General features: G+C 44.0%; 1 protein-coding gene across 7 annotated transcripts in view; it reads left to right on the top strand.

Annotated features, from left to right (window-relative positions):
* KALRN (kalirin RhoGEF kinase) overlaps positions 1–23,222 on the top strand; it is a 648,894-nt gene that overhangs the window by 288,077 nt on the left and 337,595 nt on the right. For all 7 annotated transcript variants that reach the window (XM_034999991.1, XM_034999993.1, XM_034999994.1 and 4 more), the window contains exon 10: positions 12,047–12,169. In XM_034999991.1, the coding sequence (XP_034855882.1) occupies positions 12,047–12,169 (123 nt within the window). The remainder of the gene's footprint in view (positions 1–12,046; positions 12,170–23,222) is intronic.

Here is a 23,222-nt window from a genome sequence, read left to right as displayed (position 1 = left end):
GATTCTCCTGTTTGGACAACAGCGATTGCTTGGGGGCGGGGGAGCGGGGGGCGGTGGTGGGGAGGCTGCCGAGTTCTGTTTGATTCAGTGAGAAAATCTCAGAGCCGTCAAAGACCTGAAAGACCATCTAATCTAACCTATGATATGATGAAGGAACTTGAGGTCCAGAGATGTGAAATAATGTGGCTGTGACCACACAAGTCCTTAATGTAGTGCCAGGACCAGAAACTGAGTCTTCTGGCTCCCAATCCAGGGATCCGATAGAAAAGCCACACAAGAGAGGAGCCAGGTAGACAGAGAAGGAGAACAGGGAGAGAGACAGGAAGCACACATGCATGCTTCCATAGAGAGGGGAAAGAGATGGACACATGCACATAGCCCAAAACAGGGAGAGGAAGGAGTCAGAGACAGCCAAGGGGGGCAGAGGAAGAAAGGGAGAGAGATTTGAAGACAGAAAGAGAAAGAGGAAGAGGAAGGCAAGGGAGGGACAGAAGACAAAGAGACAGGGACTCCAGCTGGTGGAGGTAGAGGGCAGGAGAGTGAGCCAGCCTCTACCTGCCTGCCTATCTGCCTGCTTGCCCCATTGCCAATTCCAGGCATAGTCTTTGCCCAAGTGGGAATATTTTGCCTGTTAAGGGCCCAAAGCAGAGTAAAGCATAAAGATGAAAACCAAGGATAGACACCAGTGACAAAGAGATACCACTGAAGCCTCTGCAGTCAGAATTGGCCTGGCACATCACCTTTGTTGCTCTCCCTCGAGTCCCAACATAACTGCTCAGGTTTCTCTCCCTGCTGGGCTTGAAGGCAATGGAAGTAAGTCTCTAAGGATCAAACTGGAACTGGGGTTCATGAAGCGGCAGAAAGGTGTGGATGGGGCACACCTGCTTTAGTATCACTAGCGGAATAATTTTCAGTACCATTGTTTTTCCTGTTTAGAATGGGATCGCACTGAGCATGAGCCAAAAAGAGCACCCCATGACAACATCAGCCTATGTCCACTTCTGTCTCTTATTTTCCCCTAACTCCTGTGTGTTCCCAGGGATATAAGGGACTGCTTCCCAGCCCAGATAAACCTGACTTTGTGCCAAGAATAACAAGGAGTAGCTAGATTCTTGATCTTTCTGATAGGTGCAAATTCCATTCCATTTTTCCCTAGCCAGAACAACTGTTTTGAATACTCTCCACAGGCCATCTTGCTTGCCTCCCTCTCTTTTTCTTCTCCCTCTGTTTTTTGCAAGAATGAACTGATGAAATGTTTTAGTACACCTCCTGTATGCAAGGCCCTGTGCTGGGAGTTAGGTCCCTCGCTTGAGAGAAGACGTATGCACCAAAGGTTGTATGAATGGCACATGGCTGTCCGGCTTCAGGGCCAAAGAAGCACAATAACAATGGGCTAGTGGAGTCAGAGCAGGGAATGTTCCCTGTGGCTGGAGTGGGATGGCAGTGGTTCTCGGAGCTCAGGCAGAGGAGATGGAGATGGTGTTCCTGGGGAAGGCCGGGAAGCAGAGAGCTGAGTGACAGCCAGGGGACAGGGAAGAGGGAGTCTAAGGGGGTGCCCACTCTTGGCAGAGCAGGTGGCAGGTAAGGCAGAAAGGGTGAGGAGGGGTCTCGCTGGTGTGGGTGGGACAGTGATGTTTGAGGCTCCAAGGCCCCCCCTTAAAAACAATGCCTTATAAGCAGTCCAGTCAGGTGAGTGAGTGAGGGGCAGTGATGGCAGATTTTATCAGGCTCAGTGACTTTCCCTTCTGAATGACTGTGTTAATATTCAAGTCCATAGTTCCTGTACTACAAATGAATCTCACCTGTTTCTGTCAGTTTTTCTGGAGCCTCACATGGAGAATTATAGGTTTTACTATGTCAGCTCCTGCCTGCCGAAGAATATGTAAAAAGGATTTGAGAGTAATTTTATTAAACTGCACATACTCAATCTTTTACTAGCTATAGTGACTGTGCCCCCTTAATCATACTAAACCAGTTTGGACATTGTATGATCCAATTGACAGCTTTGCATAATAAAAGATGAGCGCTTTGGGTTGCACACAGAATGATTGGTGACCAGAATGATGATGGGTCTAGAAATGAACTCTTCTTCTAAGAAAGGATTAAAGCATCTAAGAAGGAAAGCACTCAGGATGTAGTCCCAGAGAGATCAGGGAACCCACACAAGGGAGAACCACCTGCAAAATTTGAAATGCCAACTGCTTGCTTACTGGGTATGTGGCAGAGAGGGTTCAAACATCAGAAAGAGGGTTGGATTCCAACCCTGAGATTTTGTTACTGGAATTAAATGTGCCTATAAAAGTTGTGTGGTTTAAAGCTCAGGATTCATCATCTGAGTACACATGATTGAGCATCTAATCTCTTCATTTGCCTTTTCTTTTTTTTTAAAGATTTTATTTATTTATTTGACAGAGAGAGAGATAGCGAGAGCAGGAACACAAGCAGGGGGAGTGGGAGAGGGAGAAGCAGGCTTCCTGCCGAGCAGGGAGCCCGATGTGGGACTCGATCCCAGGACCCTGGGATCATGACCTGAGCCGAAGGCAGACGCTTAATGACTGAGCCACCCAGGCGCCCCCATTTGCCTTTTCTTATTTAATCTTCCCTCTGAGGCAGGTGATAGTGTGGTTCCCATCTTATTGGTGAGAAGATTGAGGGCTGGGAGGTTAGTGGGGCCTGGGAGGCAAAGAGAGGAAATCCCTTCCTAGAATTGCTGTCTCCTAGCTGAACTAAGAATCAAATTGATATGAGACAGATCAATAGGAGAAAATTAAATTTAATAGACGTACGTATGGGGAATCCACAGAAACATAGAAATTCCAAAGACAGGCAAAATGAGGTATATATATCCTTCTGAACTATGGAGAAGGGGGTAGGGGCCTGGGATTCCAGAGGAAAGGAATGCACTTCACCAGGGCCATAAGAAGAGCAGATGTTTGGTAATTAGATGTTTGCCCTGCCATACAGATGGGTCACTCAGATAAAATTTGTCTTTGCTAATAACCCTTATTCTGGGAAAGACCTGCAATTTAGATCCTTCTGTGTAGTTAAGGGGGGATACAAAGTTTCTCTTGAGGCCACAGGGTCTCAAGTGCCTTCAGCTCAAAATAATCCACATGCCAAAGTGGCATATTCCGGGGGGGGGGTGTCCTGAACCTCCTCACCTATGTTTTAAAAAGAACCCCAGGTGATTCATAAGCACTTTGAAGTTCCAGAACCTCTGATTTAAGAGATCCAAGCCTCGGTGATGAGAAATATGGTGACAGCATAAATAGGCATCCAGGCACCAGGGCGAGGAGATTCCTACAGGGAGGGGTCAAGGACAAAGCCAAGTTGCAGTCACCCCAGCCCCGGCTCTGTTGGGAAGGCACAGGTGTGGGCTGGCTGGGAGTGGAGGGCTGCAGGGTGGAGGCAGCTGAAGCTTTAGGGCTTCGGGTGTCCTGGCCAGCTTCTATCCAGCATTGGTCTGTCAGGTGAAGGGACCCCAATTCTCGGGGGAAGGAGAATAGACACTGCTAATGAGTTTCAGCTGATGCTTCTCAGAAAAATGATGGCTTCTCCTGCTATAGCAAGACATTTCTTTTGATCATGATTGTTCCGAAGAAGGGACAGCAAATGACTTGCTGGTAATTGGGCATTTCGAGTGGCGCCTCCGTGCTGTCGGGGCTCAGGCGATGGGAGCGAGTGGTGCTGGCCTTGTGAGGGCCGCTAGCATTCACTGTGCTGTGCCAGGAGGAAGAGGTCATGCTGTGATGCACTGTCCTGCATACTCTCGTACACTGTGTGTACCCGAGCCTTTAGCAGAACAAAATGCATTGCAGGTGGCTGATTGTGTGTGCGCTCTTTTTCACTGGTCTCTGAATAATGGCTTTCTGAGGAGCAAGGACGCTGCGGGCTGGGGGGAGTTGCTAAGAGGGAGGAGTTCTTCAGTTTACTTAAAACAACAAAAACTGGGCGCCTGGGTGGCTCAGATGGTTAAGCGTCTGCCTTCGGCTCAGGTCATGATCCCAGGGTCCTGGGATCGAGTCCCGCATCGGGCTCTCTGCTCCTTGGGAGCCTGCTTCTCCCTCTGCCTCTCTCTCTCTGTCTCTCATGAATAAATAAATAAAAAAATCTTTAACAACAACAAAAACTTCCTGCTTGTTTTACTGTGGATCAAACCAGGAGGCAAGCCTAGTGACCTGTGTTGAATAAGATGATTGATCGGGGGAGCCAGCTGTGGGAATCAGAGAGTTGGGATTCTGATTCCACATGTGTTCATAAATCGTCTCCATTTCCTTTAATCACAGAGGAAGTTCTCAAATCAGATGGGATGAGTTCATTCCCTCATTTATGCAGCGAATGCTCTCGGAAAGCCCAGCTGTGAACCAAACAAAGCCCCTGACCACGTGGAGCTTACATTCAGGAGGTAGAGAGAAAACACCACCACAAACACATGAATGTGTCATATGTCCTATAGTGATAGCCAGTGATGTATGAGCAGAAAGCTGAATGAATAAGCTGGGGGGGTGTGTTTAAGAAGAGGTTCCAGGCATGTGAAATGCGATCTACGAAGTCCTTGACATAAGAATGAGCTGGGGGCATTCCTGAAAATGGGTGAATGGCCAAAGTGGCCACTGAATAGAGAGGACAAAAGGGTAAGAAGTTTGAAGAAAAGGGTCCAGATCAAAGCAGACCTTATAAGCTATGAAGAGCATTTAGATTTTCTAAGTGTGGTAGGAAACAATGGTAGAGTTTTTAGTAAAGGGAATGTCGTGAATTGATTTATGTTTAAAGAAATAGGTCTGGCTGGGGCATCTGAGTGGCTCAGTCAGTTAAGCGTCTGCCTTCGGCTCAGATCATGATCCCAGGGTCCTAGGATCCAGCCCTGCTTTGGGCTCTGCACTCAGCGGGGAATCTGCTTCTCCTCCACCCTCTGCCCCTCCCCCTGCTCATGCTCGCGCTCTCTCTCTAATAAATAAATAAATAAATCTTTTTAAAAAATAAAAGAAAGAACTATTCTGGCTAATGAGTGGATGGGAGTGTCACGAGTCTAAGGAAGAAGACCACTTAGAGGGCTGTAGGGCGAAGGAGGAAAGATGGTGGCTTATGGTTGTGGTGGAAACAGTGTACAAGAAAGGGCTAATAAGAAAGACTCTCAGGCTTGCAGCTAAGCAGTGGGGTGAGATAAAACAGATGAGGTGATGACCCAATTGCCCTGGCGTAGTGCTTAACAAAGAGCAAATCCTCCACAGACAATAATCTCTTCATCTGAGGAGGGGAGCTGCTATACCCTCCATATAAAAAAAATAATGAAATATTTCAGTTGAGGAAGACTTAGGGAGATGGTCTGATCTGGTGTTTTCATTTGAGGCAGTGAGGTCCAGAGAGGAGAAGGTGCACACCCAGCTGGGTCACAGCTGGTTAAGGGCAGACCTGGGACCAGAGCCCAGGTTCCTCTTGATCCCAAGGATGGTGTCTATAAATTATGCTGATCATGATGGTGCCACATTTTATGGATGCTTTTGGAGCCCAAAATACTTTTATATGTAGGTAGAGCTTAGATATGAACTTAAAACTTCGAAGGTGGATATCTCTAAGTGCAGGGGCCTCGTGTATTGGTCTGAATGACCCTGTGGGTTTCCTCTAGCACTAAGGTTCTGTCACATTAGAAGAGCCCAAAAAATCAAGAGCTCTGGGACAGCAAGCCGCTAGGCCCTCCATTTTCTCCCATTAACTCAGTTGCATTCATGGCCACTGTTCAGAAAAAATATCAATAGTTCTCTTCAAAAGGACTTTTTCTCTTCCCCCTAGCAGCTAGAAAGGACTGTCTCCTACCCTGAAAAGCACCCTGCCTTGGCTGTGTGCTCGTTGGAATAAACACAATTAGATGAGGAAGAAAGGGGGTGATTAGGGAATTATGTAAAATGGCTGTTAGATTGGCTCCTGCATCCCATTCAGGATGTGAGCTTCTCTCTTGGAAAAGACTGTTCTGGGAAAGGACTAATTTCTGGTTGAACAGTTGGGGCATGAGAAAGGAGGAAGAGCTTTACAAGTTGTTTTTAAAACTGCCTGCCTGCTGTAGTGGCCAGAAGTCCTGGGTTTTTGTTCCCAAAGACAGGGCACAGATCTGGTCTCTTCCCGAATGAGGTGGCCCAGCTTCTCTCAACATGGTGGGACAGGCGCCTCAGCCAAATTTACACTCGACAGCTCATGGCTATAAGCATTCGCTGGGTATCTCTTGCATGTGCAATGCTTACAGGGATGCTGGGGGTGGGAGGATGGTGGAAGGATAGGGTACAGCGGTGAAAATCCCATACTCCTTGAGCTCGGGAGCTAACCACCTGCCCGGTGGGGCAGTGGAGAGGGTGGAGACACACATACAAGGGGAGACCTCTGGGTGCAGACACCAGAGTGAAGAAGGAGAGCATGGAGCTGACACATTCACCCCAAAGCTGTGTGGTGGGGATGAGTGGGAGTTGAGAGCCATTCAACATGTTGCAACAAACCACGCTGTGCTGTGAGTCTGGGAATCACAAGGAGGTCAGGGTCTCGTGGGAGAGACAGGCCTGGAGGCAGTAATTGTGGTTTGAACAGAATCGGGGAAGAGTGACACCACCCCCATCCTGGGTGGGTTATTAAAAGAGAAGTCTTTCCAGAACTAGTGATTTTGAGGTGGTGCTTAAAGGATGAGTAGGAAGGAGGCCGGGAGGCGGAGACAGGGAGAAGGAAGGGTATGGACATTTCAGTTGAAGTTAAAAGTAGTGAGAGCAGAACTCAGGAAACAAAAACAGTTTTGAGGGGGGATTCAAGGGTGAGGCAGGGACTCACTGGAGATGGGGTTGAGAGGGGGTGGGGTGGCCACAGAGGACTTTGCATGTCCGGTTAAGGGGCCCCTCAAAAACTATGTCCCGGTGAAATGCCCCTTCAAGAATGCACAGGTTGGTGATTAACATAACATAACAAATAAATAAAATACTGAAAGATTTTTTTTTTTTTAAGATTTTATTTATTTATTTATTTGAGACAGAGAGAATGAGAGAGAGAGCACATGAGAGGGGGGAGGGTCAGAGGCAGAAGCAGGCTCCCTGCCGAGCAGGGAGCCCGATGCGGGACTCGATCCAAGGGACTCCAGGATCATGACCTGAGCCAAAGGCAGTCGCTTAACCAACTGAGCCACCCAGGCGCCCCTGAAAGATGTTTTAAAAAAAACAATGCACAGGTTAATTCCATTTAAGCCAAAGTTTGTGTTTTTCAAACGGATTGGTGTCCCTAATTTGTTAATTTTAGGATCCAACTATATTAACCACTTATAACTTATTTTTAAACCTGAGGGTATAAAATTGCTCCTTTGAAACTAAGGGCACATCTTGCCCGAATCAGATTGACCACTATCATTGGGTGCTCCTTGCCATTCAAGTTCACAGGCATACCTGTCATTTATCAGAACCAGAGCATGACTGTGAAAATGGAAAGAAAGCAAGAAAAATCTGTTATCTCTGTGCTGTCCCTCATAACTCATTTGCTTCTGCACCAGTGACCAGATCCTCCTTCCACATGGTTATTCAAGCCATGCCCCAGGGGGTCAGCCCTCTACCTGCACCTCTGTTGCCCCCACACCTAACCACCAAATCCTGGCCGTTCTCTCCCCCTAATATTACTCACACCTGTCTCTCCACGGCCACTGCCATTGGGCTCCTCTGAGCCACCATCACCTCTTGTCAGGATTTCTGCAATAACGTCCTGTTATCCCACCTCTACTCTTACCTTCCTCTGATTCTCCACCAAGCAAAAGTAGTAACTTTCAAATGCAGGTCAGCCCTTCGGTGGCTCTTAGGACAAGCCCTGCAATCTGACTGGGCACACCAGGGCTCAGCATGTCTGCTTCCTGCCTCTCTGGACTCATTACCTGCTTACCCCTACTCAGGCCATGCTGATGTTTTTCCTTCCTAGCTTGGTTAAGTCCTACTCTCCCTCAGCGCTCAGCTGTACCTCACTTCCTCAGAGAGGCCTTCCCTAACTATTGGCACTCCCACCATTGCAATTAATGTGTGATCACAAATAATTATGTGATCTCCTGTCCAGTGCCTGTTCCCGATATAGACTGAGTTCCCAGAGTCAGGGCCCTGCCTGCCTTGTTTAATACTGCATCCTGGGCTGTTCTAGTGCCCAACACTAGGGCACAATAGGACTAGTAAGTATCTGTTTGAATCCAGCGATATTCACATCCCACATGTGCTTCATTGCTCCCTGAAGAACCCACAGGCAAAAACTAAAAAATAAAACCTTCTACGTTGGAAACAGCTGAAAACCAATTCAAAGCCATTAATAGGTATTATTAACTATCATCCTGTACTATCTTGACTAAAATTAATAATTGATTATTTTAAATAAAATTTTGTAGCTGAGAGAAGTTAAACAAAGATAGCTAATGAGGGGCACCTTGATGGGTGCAGATGCTTCAGTAGGGCTCCAGGGATTTGGCTAGAAATGCAGTTTATTCTTCAACCAGTCATGTCCCAAGTCTGGGATGCACCAGAAATTGTGGGATATCCAGCCTTCTGATGCTGCACATTAATTTACGGGGTGTCATGTAATTATCAGGCACTGCTGGTGTCTGCTCAGAAAGCACATTTCTCTGCTGTGCAATCTAGGGGAGAAGCTAGATTGTTCTCCCAGAATTGGGGGACATGGAATCAGAGTCGGGAGAGCATGGGGTCAAAATGTGTGTCAAACAAGATTGGCTCTAAGTGAACTGTCTGAAACAAAAGGGTCAGAAATCAGCATTTTAAACAATACCTCATGTTGTGATTATGTTTTTCTATCCTCAGGTACTTTTTCAGTCTCTATGATTATTAAAGTAATTTTGTTCACATCCTAAATCATTTGCCTTCTTATTTGTTAAATTGATTTCCACGCAGTCTCTGCATCTTCACTGAGGTTGCTCATGGGTTCCCCACAGCTTCGGTTCTGATGACAGAAGCTGGACTAAATGGAGACAATATAACATCACAGAGCAATCAAAGTTATGTTTAAACTAATAAAAGCCTAGTGAATATGAATAATAGATTTTTAAGAGGTTAAGGTAGAACTAATTAAGTCAACTTAAGGGTCATTAACTGACAATGAATTGACATTTTAAAGAAAGCAAAAGAACTTAAGTAGAACACAAATTGCTTTTTTTTTTTTTTTAAAGATTTTATTTATTTATTTGAGACAGAGAGAATGAGAGACAGAGAGCATGAGAGGGAGGAGGGTCAGAGGGAGAAGCAGACTCCCCGCCGAGCAGGGAGCCCGATGCGGGACTCAATCCCGGGACTCCAGGATCATGACCTGAGCCGAAGGCAGTCACTTAACCAACTGAGCCACCCAGGCGCCCAAACACAAATTGCTTTTTAAGAGAACTTCACAAGTTGTGAAATTACGCCCAGGGAGTTTGAAAGCTAACCATTTGCGAACTAGTAGATGGAAAGCTTTCCTCTTAAACCAATTTGTTTTTAGCATAACAAATTTTATTAAAGCTAGAGATACAAAATGAAATGAAATAAAATAAACTCGTTAAAACATTACCAGGCAAGCAGATCACACTTAACTGCTCACAACTAAATAAAAAAATAATTGTAATCTGAAAATCTGTCATAAATACCGAAGCAGTCTTGAAAAGCCACAAGACAGCTCTTTTGTATATAAAAATTATCAAAATTATCCATAAGCTTCACTTCATGGTATTAATATAAGTTTAAATATGCGTAAAAATTACAGAGCTGTACTATCCATGGTACACAATACATGGAAAACTTTGTCACTAGAAGTATTTTTCTTTGACCTTGCATGCTGATGCTCATCATCCTCTTTACAATAGAAAATTGTGGGATCACATTGTGTCAGGCCAAGTAAAAATGCACTCTCCTGATTTTTGTTGTTGTTGTTGAAATTTCCCCATACATAATTCTAGAGAGTTGTAGGCTCTTATTTCTTCTAAGAAAGGAACATTTAGAATTCCTTTCAGTGCTGCTTTTCAGTGTTTGCAAAAGGTAAAAATCCAGTTCAGTTACTACTGCAATTTCTTTTCATAGACATGCCTCCGGAATATTAAAAACATATATTGCCAGAACTTGTTATATAAAATAGTTAAATCTCTACACCCAATGTTTATATAGTCATTTTCTAAGAAGCCTTTATTTTCTCCTTTTTAATGGGCAATTATCTTACATTCCAGTTTTGTTAAGTGGATGTTTGTTAAATCTCATTTTTATATTCATATGTACATTTCTCTGACCCAATACCAGTCTTGTTGTGAGCTTTGTGATAGTGTCACTGAAGACTTGGAAGGCTTCTATACTTTGCACAATTGCAGGTGTAATTTATTTCAAATGTTAAAGGAAGTGAAGCCAAAGGCTAGATTCTTTGGAGCCAGAACTCCCATGCCTGTAGTCAATGGAATGATTTGGTCTGTCTGCTTGCCACAGGGCAGTCCGTAGAAGTAACAGAGGAATGGACTAAAGCATTCTTTTATTTATTTATTTTTAAGAATTTATTTATTTATTTGAGAGAGAGAACATGCACATGCAAGAGTGGAGGGAGGGGCAGAGGGAGAGGAGAAGCAGACTCCCATGACCCCAAGATCATGACCTGAGCCAAAGGCAGGTGCTTAACTGACTGAGCCACCCAGGGACCCCTAAAACATCTTTTTAAACAGGCCCGGGGAGCCTGGGTGGCTCAGATGGTTAAGCGTCTGCCTTTGGCTCGTGTCTTGATCCCAGGGTCTGGGGATTGAGCCCCACATCAGGCTCTTGGCTCAGCAGGGGGCCTACTTCTCCTTCTCCCTCTGCCTCTCCCCCTGCTCATGCTCTCTCTCTCTCTGTATCTCTGTCTCAAATGAATAAATAAAATCTTAAAAATAAATAAATAAACAGGCCCAGTTCATCTAAATCATTTTTCCAGAAAGTCCTCTAGAACCTGAGAAGGCTAGTACATCATTAACCAGATGTTCAGGTTAGGTCCAGAATAGCCAGAACAGAGTGAGCTCAGTTGTCTTGGCAGGATCTAGAACAAGTATGTGGCTGTACACTCTGATTTAATTGTGGCCACCTGCTTTGCTGAGCGCCAACTCTTCAGAGACCAGGAGGTGAACTGCTTCCCTTCTCCCTGGGAGGCACCCCATGTGTTTGTTAGGCCATCAGCGTGAATGCAAAATAGATGTTAAAGGCTTTAGTCCTCCCTCCACTTCACGGCTTCCCCCGTCCAGTGCCCCTCCTATTTTCTCACCTTCTTAGCATCCCCTCTTCATCCCTCTATGGCTGTTCCACCTTCTCTAAATACCAAAGAAAATGTTCCGAGGCCAAATCACTAGGTCTTAAGCCTAGAAAAACATGGGGTCTCCACTTCTTCCCCAAAGGGAATCATAGATACTAAAGGCCTTAGGATGTAAAGACCTTGATTTATTTGGTTGGGAGGTTGGTGTTGATCGGAGGAGAGGGGTGGAAGGAAGGAAGCCACAAAGGACAGTTGTCCTGGTGATCACTCTCTGGGGCAGCCAGGTGGGGACTAACCAGTGCCGACTTTCCTCTCAAGATCAGGAAGGGAGTCCCAGGAGCGCAAGGAGGCAGGGGCCTCATGATTAGTTGCCTCTGCTGTGAGCATTTTTCTGGGGCAGTGAGGGATGAGTAGGCTGTGAGGGCCAAGGAATCGCCCTGACCTGATGCTGCCTAATTTTCCACCAGTGTGTCTGACTTTATGTGGGTGGAGTAAAGGTAGTGAGGGGCTTAAACTGTGCCTGATGGTCTGTGTAGCTTGTTTAAAATAATGGACTAATTAAGGCTGGGAAAGCTGAAATGTAACGAGGGGATACCCTGGAGATCAAAGATGAGCTGACTTTAGTTCAGGGTGGACTGTTACGTGACCAGTGACAGTAGTGAAATCCCTGGATCGATGGTGGGCTGAACATGTCCAGCTGGACTGTTGCTTTCTGATGGGGATGGGAACTCTAGGATGCTGGTGGTCGCTCATGTTGTCACATGGCTTTCCTTCTGCCAGGGAGTCATTGTTTCTGTCCTCCTTCCCTGACCAGGTGTTGGACTGGATTGAAAACCATGGTGAGGCCTTTCTCAGCAAACACACCGGGGTTGGGAAGTCGCTGCATCGAGCCCGGGCCCTGCAGAAGAGGCACGATGACTTTGAAGAGGTGGCTCAGGTGAGACGCTCTGTGTGGTTGTGTGTGTGTGTGGAACTGGGTGAGGGAAGCCAGGGCCATGGCTTTGGTATTTGGGTTGATAGTCCAGTGGTTTCTGGGTTGCCTTCCTGCCTGATGCAAGGAGACCCTTGTCTGCTCTTGGATCACTAGGTGAGTGATAAATAGACCTTTAGTTTATGGTCTTCAGAGAAAATCTTCCTGCCAAGCATGATCGGTAAATGCCTTGTCCACAAGGTGGTAATAGCAGAAGGAATGGATGTTAGAAACATCGACAGCCCAGAACTACTGCTTACAGTTATCACCAGGGGCAAGTGGGAGCTGAAAATCAGCATTAGCTCTGCTTGCAGAGCTGTGTGTCTTCCAGGACCTGGAGGAGGAGACGGTACCTGTTCACCCACATCATGTATCCATAAGGCTGACTGTGCCCAGAGAATATGGCGTAATGTTCGGTCTTTTAGCTGAGCTCTATACCTGATCCCAAAGGGCATTTTTATCTAATTACACAAAGATGCCGTGAGAGGCCTTGACCATTTGACTTCATGGTGAGGGGTGTAAGAGGGTTTTTTGTTCTGAGCCTGCAACCCCCCAATATTATCCAAACTCTCTTATATTTCTCTTTTGGGGAGTTCTCTAATGGATCCTGAACATCTTCATCTTCAAGATGAAATACTACTCTGTCCATTTATATTGTCAGACATGATCAGTTGCAGTGGAAACTAAGACCAAGGAATGAAGCAGGGTAGGGGCGTCTGCGGGGGGACCAGTATGGGGCAGGAGGCAGGATGACAAAGCTAGTGTTTGCCGCAGCTGTTAACCAGGCCTGGCTCCCATCCCACCATGTGGGCAGTCCTCAGGGTGGGTGTCACCCTGGGCATCATGCAGAGTGCTACCAGTCCCAGAGAGAACTGTGGGTGAGCTGTGGATGTCAAAGGTGAGCCCCTGTCAAAAAACAAAGGAATCTGCTAGAGGACAAGAAAGTGGTGGGAGCAAACTACATCTCTAAGGAAGCTGCAAGTAGGTGCTGGAAAGTGAGAGGCCTGGCAGGTGCCAGAAAGACTGAGTCACTAGTGACCTCAAGCTGGGAATACAGATGGATTAGACCCAACCTATGCAATAAAGAAAGCCTCATATAGAATCTTTGTGCACAGTTGGTGGGAATGTAAAGTGATGGAGTCACTGTATGGCAATTCCTCAAAAAATTAAACATAGAATTACCATATGATTCAGTAATCCTACTTCTACATATATACTCAAAAGAATTAAAAGCTGGGATGTGAAAAGATTCTTCTATACTCATGTTCATAGCAGCGTTATTCACAATAGCCAAAAGATGGGAGCAACACAAGTGTCCAGATGAAAGGATAAAGAAAATGGGGTCTATACAAACAATGGAATATTATTTGACCTCAAGAAGGAAGGAAATCTGACAACGTACTACAATATGGATGAATCTTGAAGATATTATGCTATGTGAAATAAGTCAGTTTTGAAAGGACAAATAGGAGTCCACTTATATGAAGTACCAAGAGTAGCCATATTCATAGAGACAGAAAGTCGAATGATGGCTGCCAGGGGCTGGGGCAAGGGAGGGAATAGGGAGTTATTATTTAATGGGTACAGAGTTTCACCTTTACAAGATAAAGAGTTCTGGAGATGGACGGTGGTGGTGGTTGCACAACAATGTGAATTTATTTAATGCCACTGAACTTAAAAAGTTTTACATTATGTATATTTTACTACCATCACAAGAACAAAAAAGCAAGTCTCATCCATACAAAGACCTTCTACAGAATGGGCTGGATCATGCCGATGTAATATAGACATGGGCCAAATGGGTCTCTGGATGTAGCACAGACCCAAAATATCTGAGTGTCCAACATCCTGGGTGCTTTTGCTATCTGTCAGGGGACAAAGGATTGGAGAGGGCCACATGGACTCCCTGTCTGCTGAGAAGGGGCGTTGTCAGATCTGGGGCGGTCTATTGGAATGGAGCCATCCCATAGCTGTAGTGTTCTTGCCCTTTGGCTATCCTGTGGCTCAGCCCTTCCTCACTCAGAAAGAACATCCCCAGAGCCACCCACAGCCCTGAGTCAGCCAGCCCCCCTCTCCCCCTTCCTGCTGCAACCTCAGAGGCAATGTCAGCCTTGGTTATAGGCCCTTGAGGGAGCTATTGTTTTGTGTGTTGTTTCAACCGAGCAAGCCTGGCTGCCACCTGAACTCTAACCCCACTTCTCCCGATTGCTCCCCTACCTTCTTGCTGATGCCTGATAAGCCTTTCACATGGGACAGTGCCTTTCAATCAGTAGCAGAGACACATTCACTTAAATTCATACTAAAGAAAGAATGGACACGTTCTGAGAGCCTGGGGTTCCATTATGTGTTTTATCTCCCACCAATCCTGGATGGTGGATAGTATTAGCCTTGTTTTATAGAATATGATGCTAGAGCTCAAAAAATTCTTCAGTGTGCCCAAATCGTCTGGCTTGTCAGCAGCTCTGCTAGGATTCAAACTCGGTCTGTCTGACCTCAGAGTCATGTTTTTACCCTAACTTCACGCTGCCCTTCCTTATTGAAGTATAGGACCTGAGTGTAAAATTCATTTCCAAGTGCCAGTTTCCTCAAGAAAAGTACAGAACAAAGAGCAAGAGGGGGGCAGGTGGGGTGGAGAGGAGATGCTGTGGCCATTCCGTTTGGCATACATTACAACTCTTCCCAATCTCTTGCTATAATCCACTTCTCCCTGTCCCTGCTTTCAGATAAGACAGCGTCTTTCTTAGGAGAGAGAGTTCTGCCTTCTAAAAGGCTCATGCTTTTTGAAGTATTCCCCTTGGAAAGGGGACAGATGTGGACAACAAAGGGCACACATAAGCATGGGCCATGAAGTTGCCATATTGCCCTGCAAATCGGTCTTGAGAGATGAATCTCATAGTCTGGTAATAAATCCTGTTTTGTTTTCTCATCCCTACTCTGGGGAAGGGTATGGGCAGCGGAGCTCCCTAGCATCCTGGAATTGGTAGTCCACATTGGAAAATCAACTTGACTGTGGCAAAGGCAGATGAACTGGCAGCAGCCTCAGATCTGCTTTCTTCTGTGCAATGTGATCATCACGCTCAGGTGGTGGGAAAGGAGATGATCCAGGCAGGAAAGGGCGTGCCCTCTCTCTCTTGCTTCTGTTCTCAATTAGGTGAGGGCCACTGGGAGGGGAGGAGTGGATTTAATCAGGATTGGACAATTCTTGAGTCAGAGATCAATGCTACAGAGCCAAAGCATGGAAACTTCTGTTGCTTGTTGTTTGGGGTTGCTGGTCAAGAGATCTAGTCAGAAAGGACATTACAAATGATGAGAAGTAGGAGGTTGAGGGGGGTGTCACTTGTTACCAGAACTACAGAGGGTCATGATTCAGTGAAAGAATCTCTTTTAATGTCATGATTTTATGGTTCTTTGACCTGAGGCTGATAGGAGAAGGAAATTCTGAGCACCCATTCTCTATATTCAAGTTAAAAAATTGTCTTGAATCAAAGCAGGAAGAGAGCTGTTGCACCTGTTGCATCCCTGGGACGCTGCCCTTCTACAGGAAAGAGCAAGCCCTCCAGCAGAGAAAAGGGCTACGCACAGGGAGAGGCCCAAGGGCAGTGTGAACTCATGGAACAAATACACCTCTACTCTGGAGATCGTGTAAAGACACTGAAGACAACAGTAGAAATATCCAGTATATCTGGGAAGAATTAATGTAGCAAACCATGACCTTACATTTTGTGTTTATTAGCTCTTGAACACATTTTAAACAAATTCAACGGTCATTTGAAGGAAGTGAATGAAGTATTTACGGTCCTCAGTTCATCCTGCAGATGGCACTCTTCGAATAGTCTACCTGGAAGCTGAGCTGAATGGGAAGGAAGCCACTTCCCGCTTGGCAGGGGAGGCTCCTGACAGGCAGGTGGGGATAGTCTGGGGCCACGTGTGCAGCAGGGGTCTGTCTCTATAAATGTTTCTAGTCCAAGTTACTGAGATCCTCTGTGCTCAAACAGAAGACCTGGGGACTAGCAGGAACCCTTCTGGTCCTGGTAGATACTTTACTCAAGTTGCCTATAAACTCATCACATGACTCAGGCTATAGAGTAAATCAGATTTTAAAAGACACTTATTATATCTTTATATATATTTTTGTGGCACGGTAGTTGTTATCAGGAGTATAAACAAGTATAAGATAGAGTTGCTGCCCATCACATCATATCTGTCAGGGGATACGTGTGTCCACATCTTGCCCAGGAGGTAGTATGGGCCATGGTACTGTTATTTTGTCCTGAGATATTTGCTATTACTCAGAAGGAAAGTACTCAAGTGCCTGTGTTTTAGAGAGCAGCTGTGCCTGCTCTGTGAGTGGTCTGCTTTATGACCTCATTATCTGGAATGCCAGACTTTCTGTAAGCTAGCTTAGTAAAAAAAATTTGCAATCATTTGCACTCAAATATACATTATCTAAAATCTCAAAGCACCAAATCACATTTAAACAGCTAAGCATATTAAATAGCATTTGTGTAACATTTTTGAAAGAACAGACCATTTAAAGAAAGATTTAAAGAAATATAAAAACATAGGCACGATTAAGCACTTCATTCAATAATCTCTGGTTGGTTGTTTATCTGACTCTTGCTATTTTCCCAAACTTGAATAGAAAACACTTTAAAAAATTCAATATGAGTCTTGGGGTCAAAATAGGCAAAAATGGGGGCGCCTGGGTGGCTCAGTTGTTGAGCATCTGCCTTCGGCTCAGGTCATGATCCCAGGGTCCTGGTATTGAGCCGTGCGTCGGGCTCCCTGCTCAGTGGGAAGCCTGCTTCTCCCTCTCCCACTCCCCCTGCTTGTGTTCCCTCTCTTGCTGGGTCTCTCTCTGTCAAATAAATAAATAAAATCTTTTAAAAAATAGGCAAAAATGGAAGGGAAACATTTTAGTGGACCTATCAGTGACCTTACCCATCAAAGATCTTCAAAGTGTAATCAGCTAACTTACTAGAGCTCCAAGGGCAGGTAGAATAGGGAATCCATAGGGGTAGAAAGTCCCTGCCCTCGGAGTCAGACAGTAGTACTCATCAGTTTCCAAGCCCATCAAGTCTGTGTCAGGCACCTTGAGAAATTAAAGAGATATAACAGTTTCCGTTTTGAGGAAATCATGATCCAAAGAGAAACATGCATTAAACATATTGTAACCCTCTAAGAAGTCCCATAGTTTGAAAGGAAGCCTAATCTTTTTCCTTTCAGGGTTTTCAAGGAGCATTTCCAGCAAAACCAAGATAAACCATTAGTTCATTTGGTGACCCAATAAATATACCTGTCTAGGGGATGGTGTAGTGATCTTTGGAGTAAGTTCCTTCTTTTCATGCCTGAGATGGTGACCAATTATAGCAACTGCAAATGCAAGCAGAAGGAAAAGGTGGGAAAGCTTCAATAGATGCTTTTTCACACTCCAGCTTCTTAGAGAGGATAAAACTTTCTTCAGCAGGATGAAAAAAATAGTGAGGAAGAAAGCCAGGAAAATGCAGAGAAATTAATGTCAAGAAGTGGGCAAGTGGAAGAATGTGAAATAGCAGAGAAATGAAGGACAGTCTTACCCTTTGGATCTTGCATGACATTCGTCCCATTTGAGTGGATTCAGGACATTCCCTCCATGGAGCACCAGGGAAAAGTTGCATGAGCTGAGGGGAGGGCTCTTGGGACCACTCTCAGGAAGAAGAAAGGTTATATTGTGGATAACTCCCAACCATGGGTTTTGAAGGTCACTTTATATACACTTGTGGAAATTGAGAGGGAGCCAATATCCAAGCTATTATAGAAAGCCTACCAAGAACTTCTTATCAAGACCATGAATTGTCCCCCACTTCTGCTTCCTATGTGGAACAAATGGCACATTCCAAAGAAATTGAGACTGCATTCCTAATGACTTTAGGTTCTGGAGAGCAAACTGAAAGACTCAGAAGCACAGGTGGCGTTCTTATCTCTTGTTCCATGTGACGGCAGGGACTATGGAAAAGAGGGAAGGCATTGAAAAACAAATGGCTGCCTATGTAGATGGTGTTTTCAAAAGTGTTCTGGAGTATACCCTACAAAGCCAGGATGATGGACTTCTGGTAAGGGGAAAGTGCATCTCATAAAGATTGGGGAAGATTTGGCAGAAAGCTTTGCTGATCTATCTAGAAAGATTGAAGTGAACTTTGAAGTGGAAGGAGAAAATTATCCTAATAAAGCCAAAACCAGATATGTGGGGTGCCATAGAGGTGGCATAGAAAGAAGCACCTTGTGGGGCGCCTGGGTGGCTCAGTCGTTAAACGTCTGCCTTCGGCTCAGGGCATGATCCCAGGGTCCTGGGATCAAGCCCCGCATCGGGCTCTCTGCTCCGCGGGGAGCCTGCTTCTCCCTCTCCCACTCCCCCTGATTGTGTTCCCTCTCTCACTGTGTCTCTCTCTCTGTCAAATAAATAAAACCTTTAAAAAAGAAAGAAAAGAAAGAAAGAAGCACCTTGTGAAGGAGATGCCCTTAGGTCACCTTAGGTAGGAAAATACAAATACAATTGCCTGCAATATATATATATGTGTATGTATATATATATATATATATACACACATATATATATACATACACATATATACATATATATTATATTGTAATATGTATATGCAATATATATATGTACTTATTATATGTACTTAAATTTTAATACCAGAATACAAATACAAATACAAAACATTCCTGAGACTTTAGGGTATTGAGCTCATAACTAGAAAATGGTGAGAGAAGAGGACTTTTTGTTTAAAGGACTCATTCTAATAGGAGGGATGAAGGTATACCAGAAAGGATGACTTCGATATGAGACTACAAACCTGAGGGTATTAGACAATATGGAGAAGTACTAGAGCGGTAAGAAGAAGAAAAATACTGACGGCTAGAGAGGACCATGGTCTGCTCCATCACATGGAGGATATGGGAAATGCTGTTCTGATATGATTTCACTTCCGGTTCAAGGGAAGCTATGGTGGTGATGACAGTCCTCAAATTTCCTGACATCGCCTGTAAATTTCGTGACACTGTAAATAAAACATCTATATGTTGTTGAGAGTGGAGGATTCTACATGAGAGAGAGCGAATCATTGTAGAAAAGCTCAAAGGAGTATAGGTTGTGTCTAGACTCTCAGGAACATTGACCTTTAGATGAAAGGGTTTAGACTTTGCTCTTAAAGCGGAAATAGTAAAGGCTGTTGAGTAATGATATAAATTTAAATACAGTTGACCCTTGAATAACACAGGGGGTTAGGCACCAACCCTCGTGTAGTCAAAAATCTACATATAACTTCTGACTCCTCAAAAACTGCCTATAGCCTGCTGTTGACCAGAAGACTTACTGATAATATAAACAGTCAATTAACACATATTTTTATATGTATTATGTGCTATGTTTTTTTTTTTTTTTTTAAGATTTTATTTATTTGACAGAAAGAGACACAGCGAGAGAGGGAACACAAGCAGGGGGAGTGGGAGAGGGAGAAGCAGGCTCCCCACTGAGCAGGAAGCCCAATGTGGGGCTCGATCCCAGGACCTGGGATCATGACGTGAGCCAAAGGCAGACACTTAACGACTGAGCCACCCAGGGGCCCCTATGTGCTATGTTCTTACAATAAAGTAGGCTAGAGAAAAGAAAATGTTAAGAAAACCATAAGGAAGAGAAAATACATTTACAGGACTCTACTGTATTTATCCAAAAAAAACAAAAAACAAAAAAACCCACATATAAATAGACCCGCACAGTTCAAGCTCATTGTCAATCAACGGTCAAGTGTATAATCTCTAAACCAGAGAAGTAAGGATTTCTCTATCCACTGGCTATTTAAATCTCATATGTAGTATTGTGCCTAATTTGAGAAAATACGTATTCAAAAGGATATTGACAAACTATACTTGATTGTCAGAAGACTGCTAGGATAGTGAAATCCAAGTAACTGGATATATTCTGTTTTGAGTAAATAATGTTTTATGGAAGGCAGGGGGATAGGCTTGATAATTGAAGGCTTCCGATAGAAGAAGTAAGGGTGGAAGGATTAGTGAAGCCCATTTTAGTTTAATTCAGGTGTAACTTCTAACCCATGGTTGATTTTTTTATGAGCTGTCCAAAATCAGAATGAAATACCTTGTGATGTCTTGTGTTTATCACTGGAGGCTTTCTGGTAGAGGTGACACTTTATTCCCTTAGGATATAAACATCCTCAAGTCTTTCCTATCTTAAAAATGAACAAATAAAAAATGAATAAAAAGAAACTTAGACAACCTTTTCTGGTAGTTTAGACTACTTCCCCGGTGTTTCTCCTTTCCTTCATAGCCCAGGTGTTTGAGAGAAGAGTTTTTATTTGCCATCTCTACTTCCTCATCTCCTAGATGCCCTTTGACCCCTGCCATTGGACTTCTATTCCCTCTGGGCAACTGAGGTTAATCTTACCTAAGTCTTCAACTGGGCTTTTTTCTTGCTAAATCCAAAGGACACTTTTCAGATATTAATTGGTTTCAGGAAGCATTTGATCCTCTCGACGATTTCCTCCTTTTTAAATTCTCTTCTCCCAGCCTTCCATGACACCATGCTCTCTTGGTTTCCTTATGTCTTTTTGGCTGGTCCTTTTTAGACTCTTCTCCCTTTTCCCAAGGATTTCCTCAGACTGTCTCGTCTCACTGTACACTCCAGACATGATTTTATACTCTTTCCTAGTCTCAACTGCCACCATTAGTCTGATGGCTCTGAAATCCATGTCTTATCTCTGATCTCACCCCTGAGCAACCTATTCATAAACCCATTGACTCTCTGGATACCTCCACTTCGATTTCTCAGAGGATTCTCAAAACCAGTATATCCAAAATTTATTTTATCATTTTCCACCCCTTCCAGGTGTGCTCTTCCTCCTGTATGCCCCACGCCAGCGAAGGACACCATCCACCCAGTTGCTCGAGCCAGACACTTGGGAATCATTCTTGACTTCTGCTTTGCTCTCACCCCTCATGTGTCCTTTGCAAAGTCCTACTAATGCTACTACCTCTTTATGTGTCCCTTTCCTTTCATCTCCATTGCCACTGCCTGAGATCAGAGTCTCATTATCTCTTCTTTGGTTTGTCACACTATCCTCCTGTTTTTCCTAACTCGTCATAGTCTTCTTAAATCCTTCCCCACGCTGCCGTAAGAGTGGTTTTCCTGAAATGCACATCTCATCATGCTATTCCATCAGTTATGGAACCCATAGATGGCTTTCCATTAGGATAAAGTTCGAACTATTGATATCATAAACCTTTTATCACCTGGCTACTGCCTCTCTGGCTTTCTCTCTTATCGATAATGTGCTCCCTCTACCCCCCATCCCCTATACTCCTGCTGTCCCAGTTTGTACCTGAACATGCCATGCTCTCAAGTGCAATGCTGTCTGCTCTTTCATCATTCCCATTTATTTAAGTCTGACCACCCCTGACCAGCTTCTGTTCATCTTGAAACACTCATCTCAAGTATCATCTCTTCTTGGAAGGAGTGGTCTCCATGGTTTGGTTGAATGCCCCTTTTCTAGGCATCCACTTATTTTGGCCACATCCCTGTCATGGTAGTTATCATGCAGTGTCATCATTAATTTTATGCCAGCCTCACTCCCCAGCTGGACTGTGACTTCCTTAGAGCATGAATTTTGTCTCATTAGTCTTTTTATCTCAATGCCTAGCACAGTGAGCCTAACAGGCAATTGGCACTTGAAAAAGTAAATGAATGGTACAGAGAGGATTTCTTTGTGGGATGGATATCAGGTCAGATTATCTCTGAGATCCCTTCCAATTCTAAGAATGAGAAATGGAAGAGAAGTAGATTAGATGAATATTCATAAGAACACAGGCCCCAAAACCATATAGCCTGAGACCTAAGTGAGAGCCACCCTGTTAGAATTAGTGAGACTGCACTGAGCTGAGATCAACCTGGACAGCCCTGCCCAGGATCTGACACTTGGGAAGAAGCATTTTTTGAGTCATATTTTGAGTGAGGTTTTGGACTCTTCCATGTTTTTTTTTTTTAATTGAAAAAATACTAAAAAATAATTTCAGTTGAAGTCCTAGGAAACCAATCTTGACAAGAGGAAATGGTAATCCTTACTATGTGCATTTCCCCAGCCCCACTAAGTTTCCATGATTTTTCCAGCTGGGATAGCTTACCATCATACTGTACCGTTAACCCTCTTTTTCTGCTAGCTTATATGTAGTGAAGTTATTTTTCTCTTCCAAAAATCCTCTTTTTTTGAGAGATGAATAATATTGGCCTTTTCCAAAAGGATTTTAAAGGCAAAAATAAAAACCCAAAAAGTAAATTAGACAAAAGAATTATACTGTATACCGATTTTATGTTCAGTATATTGATTCTAAGTCCAAGATAGCTCATCTAGTCATACTTCTTTTGATTCAGTGTATCATGTTCATTGATAGACATTTTTTGCTTCTCCCTATTGAAGAGACCCTAATACCAACAACAATAATGACAGTAGCGTGACACTTACTGAGTACTTTGTGTGTGCTGGACACTGTTCTATTTTTCCTATATTAACTCACTTAATCCTCATAACATCACTGAGTTAGGTATTTCTTTTTTCAATATTTTTTATTCAAGTATGATTAACATACAATATTAAATTAGTTTCAGGTGTACAATATAATAATTCGGCCATTCTATACATTTCTCAGTGCTCATCAATATAAGTGTTCTATTAATCCCTTTATCTATTTCACCCATCCCTCCCACTCACCTCCCCTCTAGCAACCTCCTGTTTATTCTCTGTATTTAAGAGTTCATTTTTTTGTCTCTTTTTTTCTTTGTTCATTTATTTTATTTCTTAAATTCTACATAGGAGTGAAATCATATGATATTTGTCTATCCCTGACTGACTTCTCTCACTTAAGCATTATAACTTCTGGGTTCATCCATGTTGTTGCAAATGGCAAGATTTCATTCTTTTTTTATGGCTGAGTAATATTCCATTATATGTATATTATATATAAT

This window comes from Mirounga leonina, unplaced genomic scaffold, assembly GCF_011800145.1.
Source record: "Mirounga leonina isolate KUSES-001 unplaced genomic scaffold, KU_Mleo_1.0 Mir_115, whole genome shotgun sequence".
In the NCBI taxonomy this organism is placed as follows: Eukaryota; Metazoa; Chordata; class Mammalia; order Carnivora; family Phocidae; genus Mirounga; species Mirounga leonina.
The sequence above is the reverse complement of the archived record's forward strand: the minus strand, read 5'-3'. Positions and strand labels throughout refer to the sequence as shown.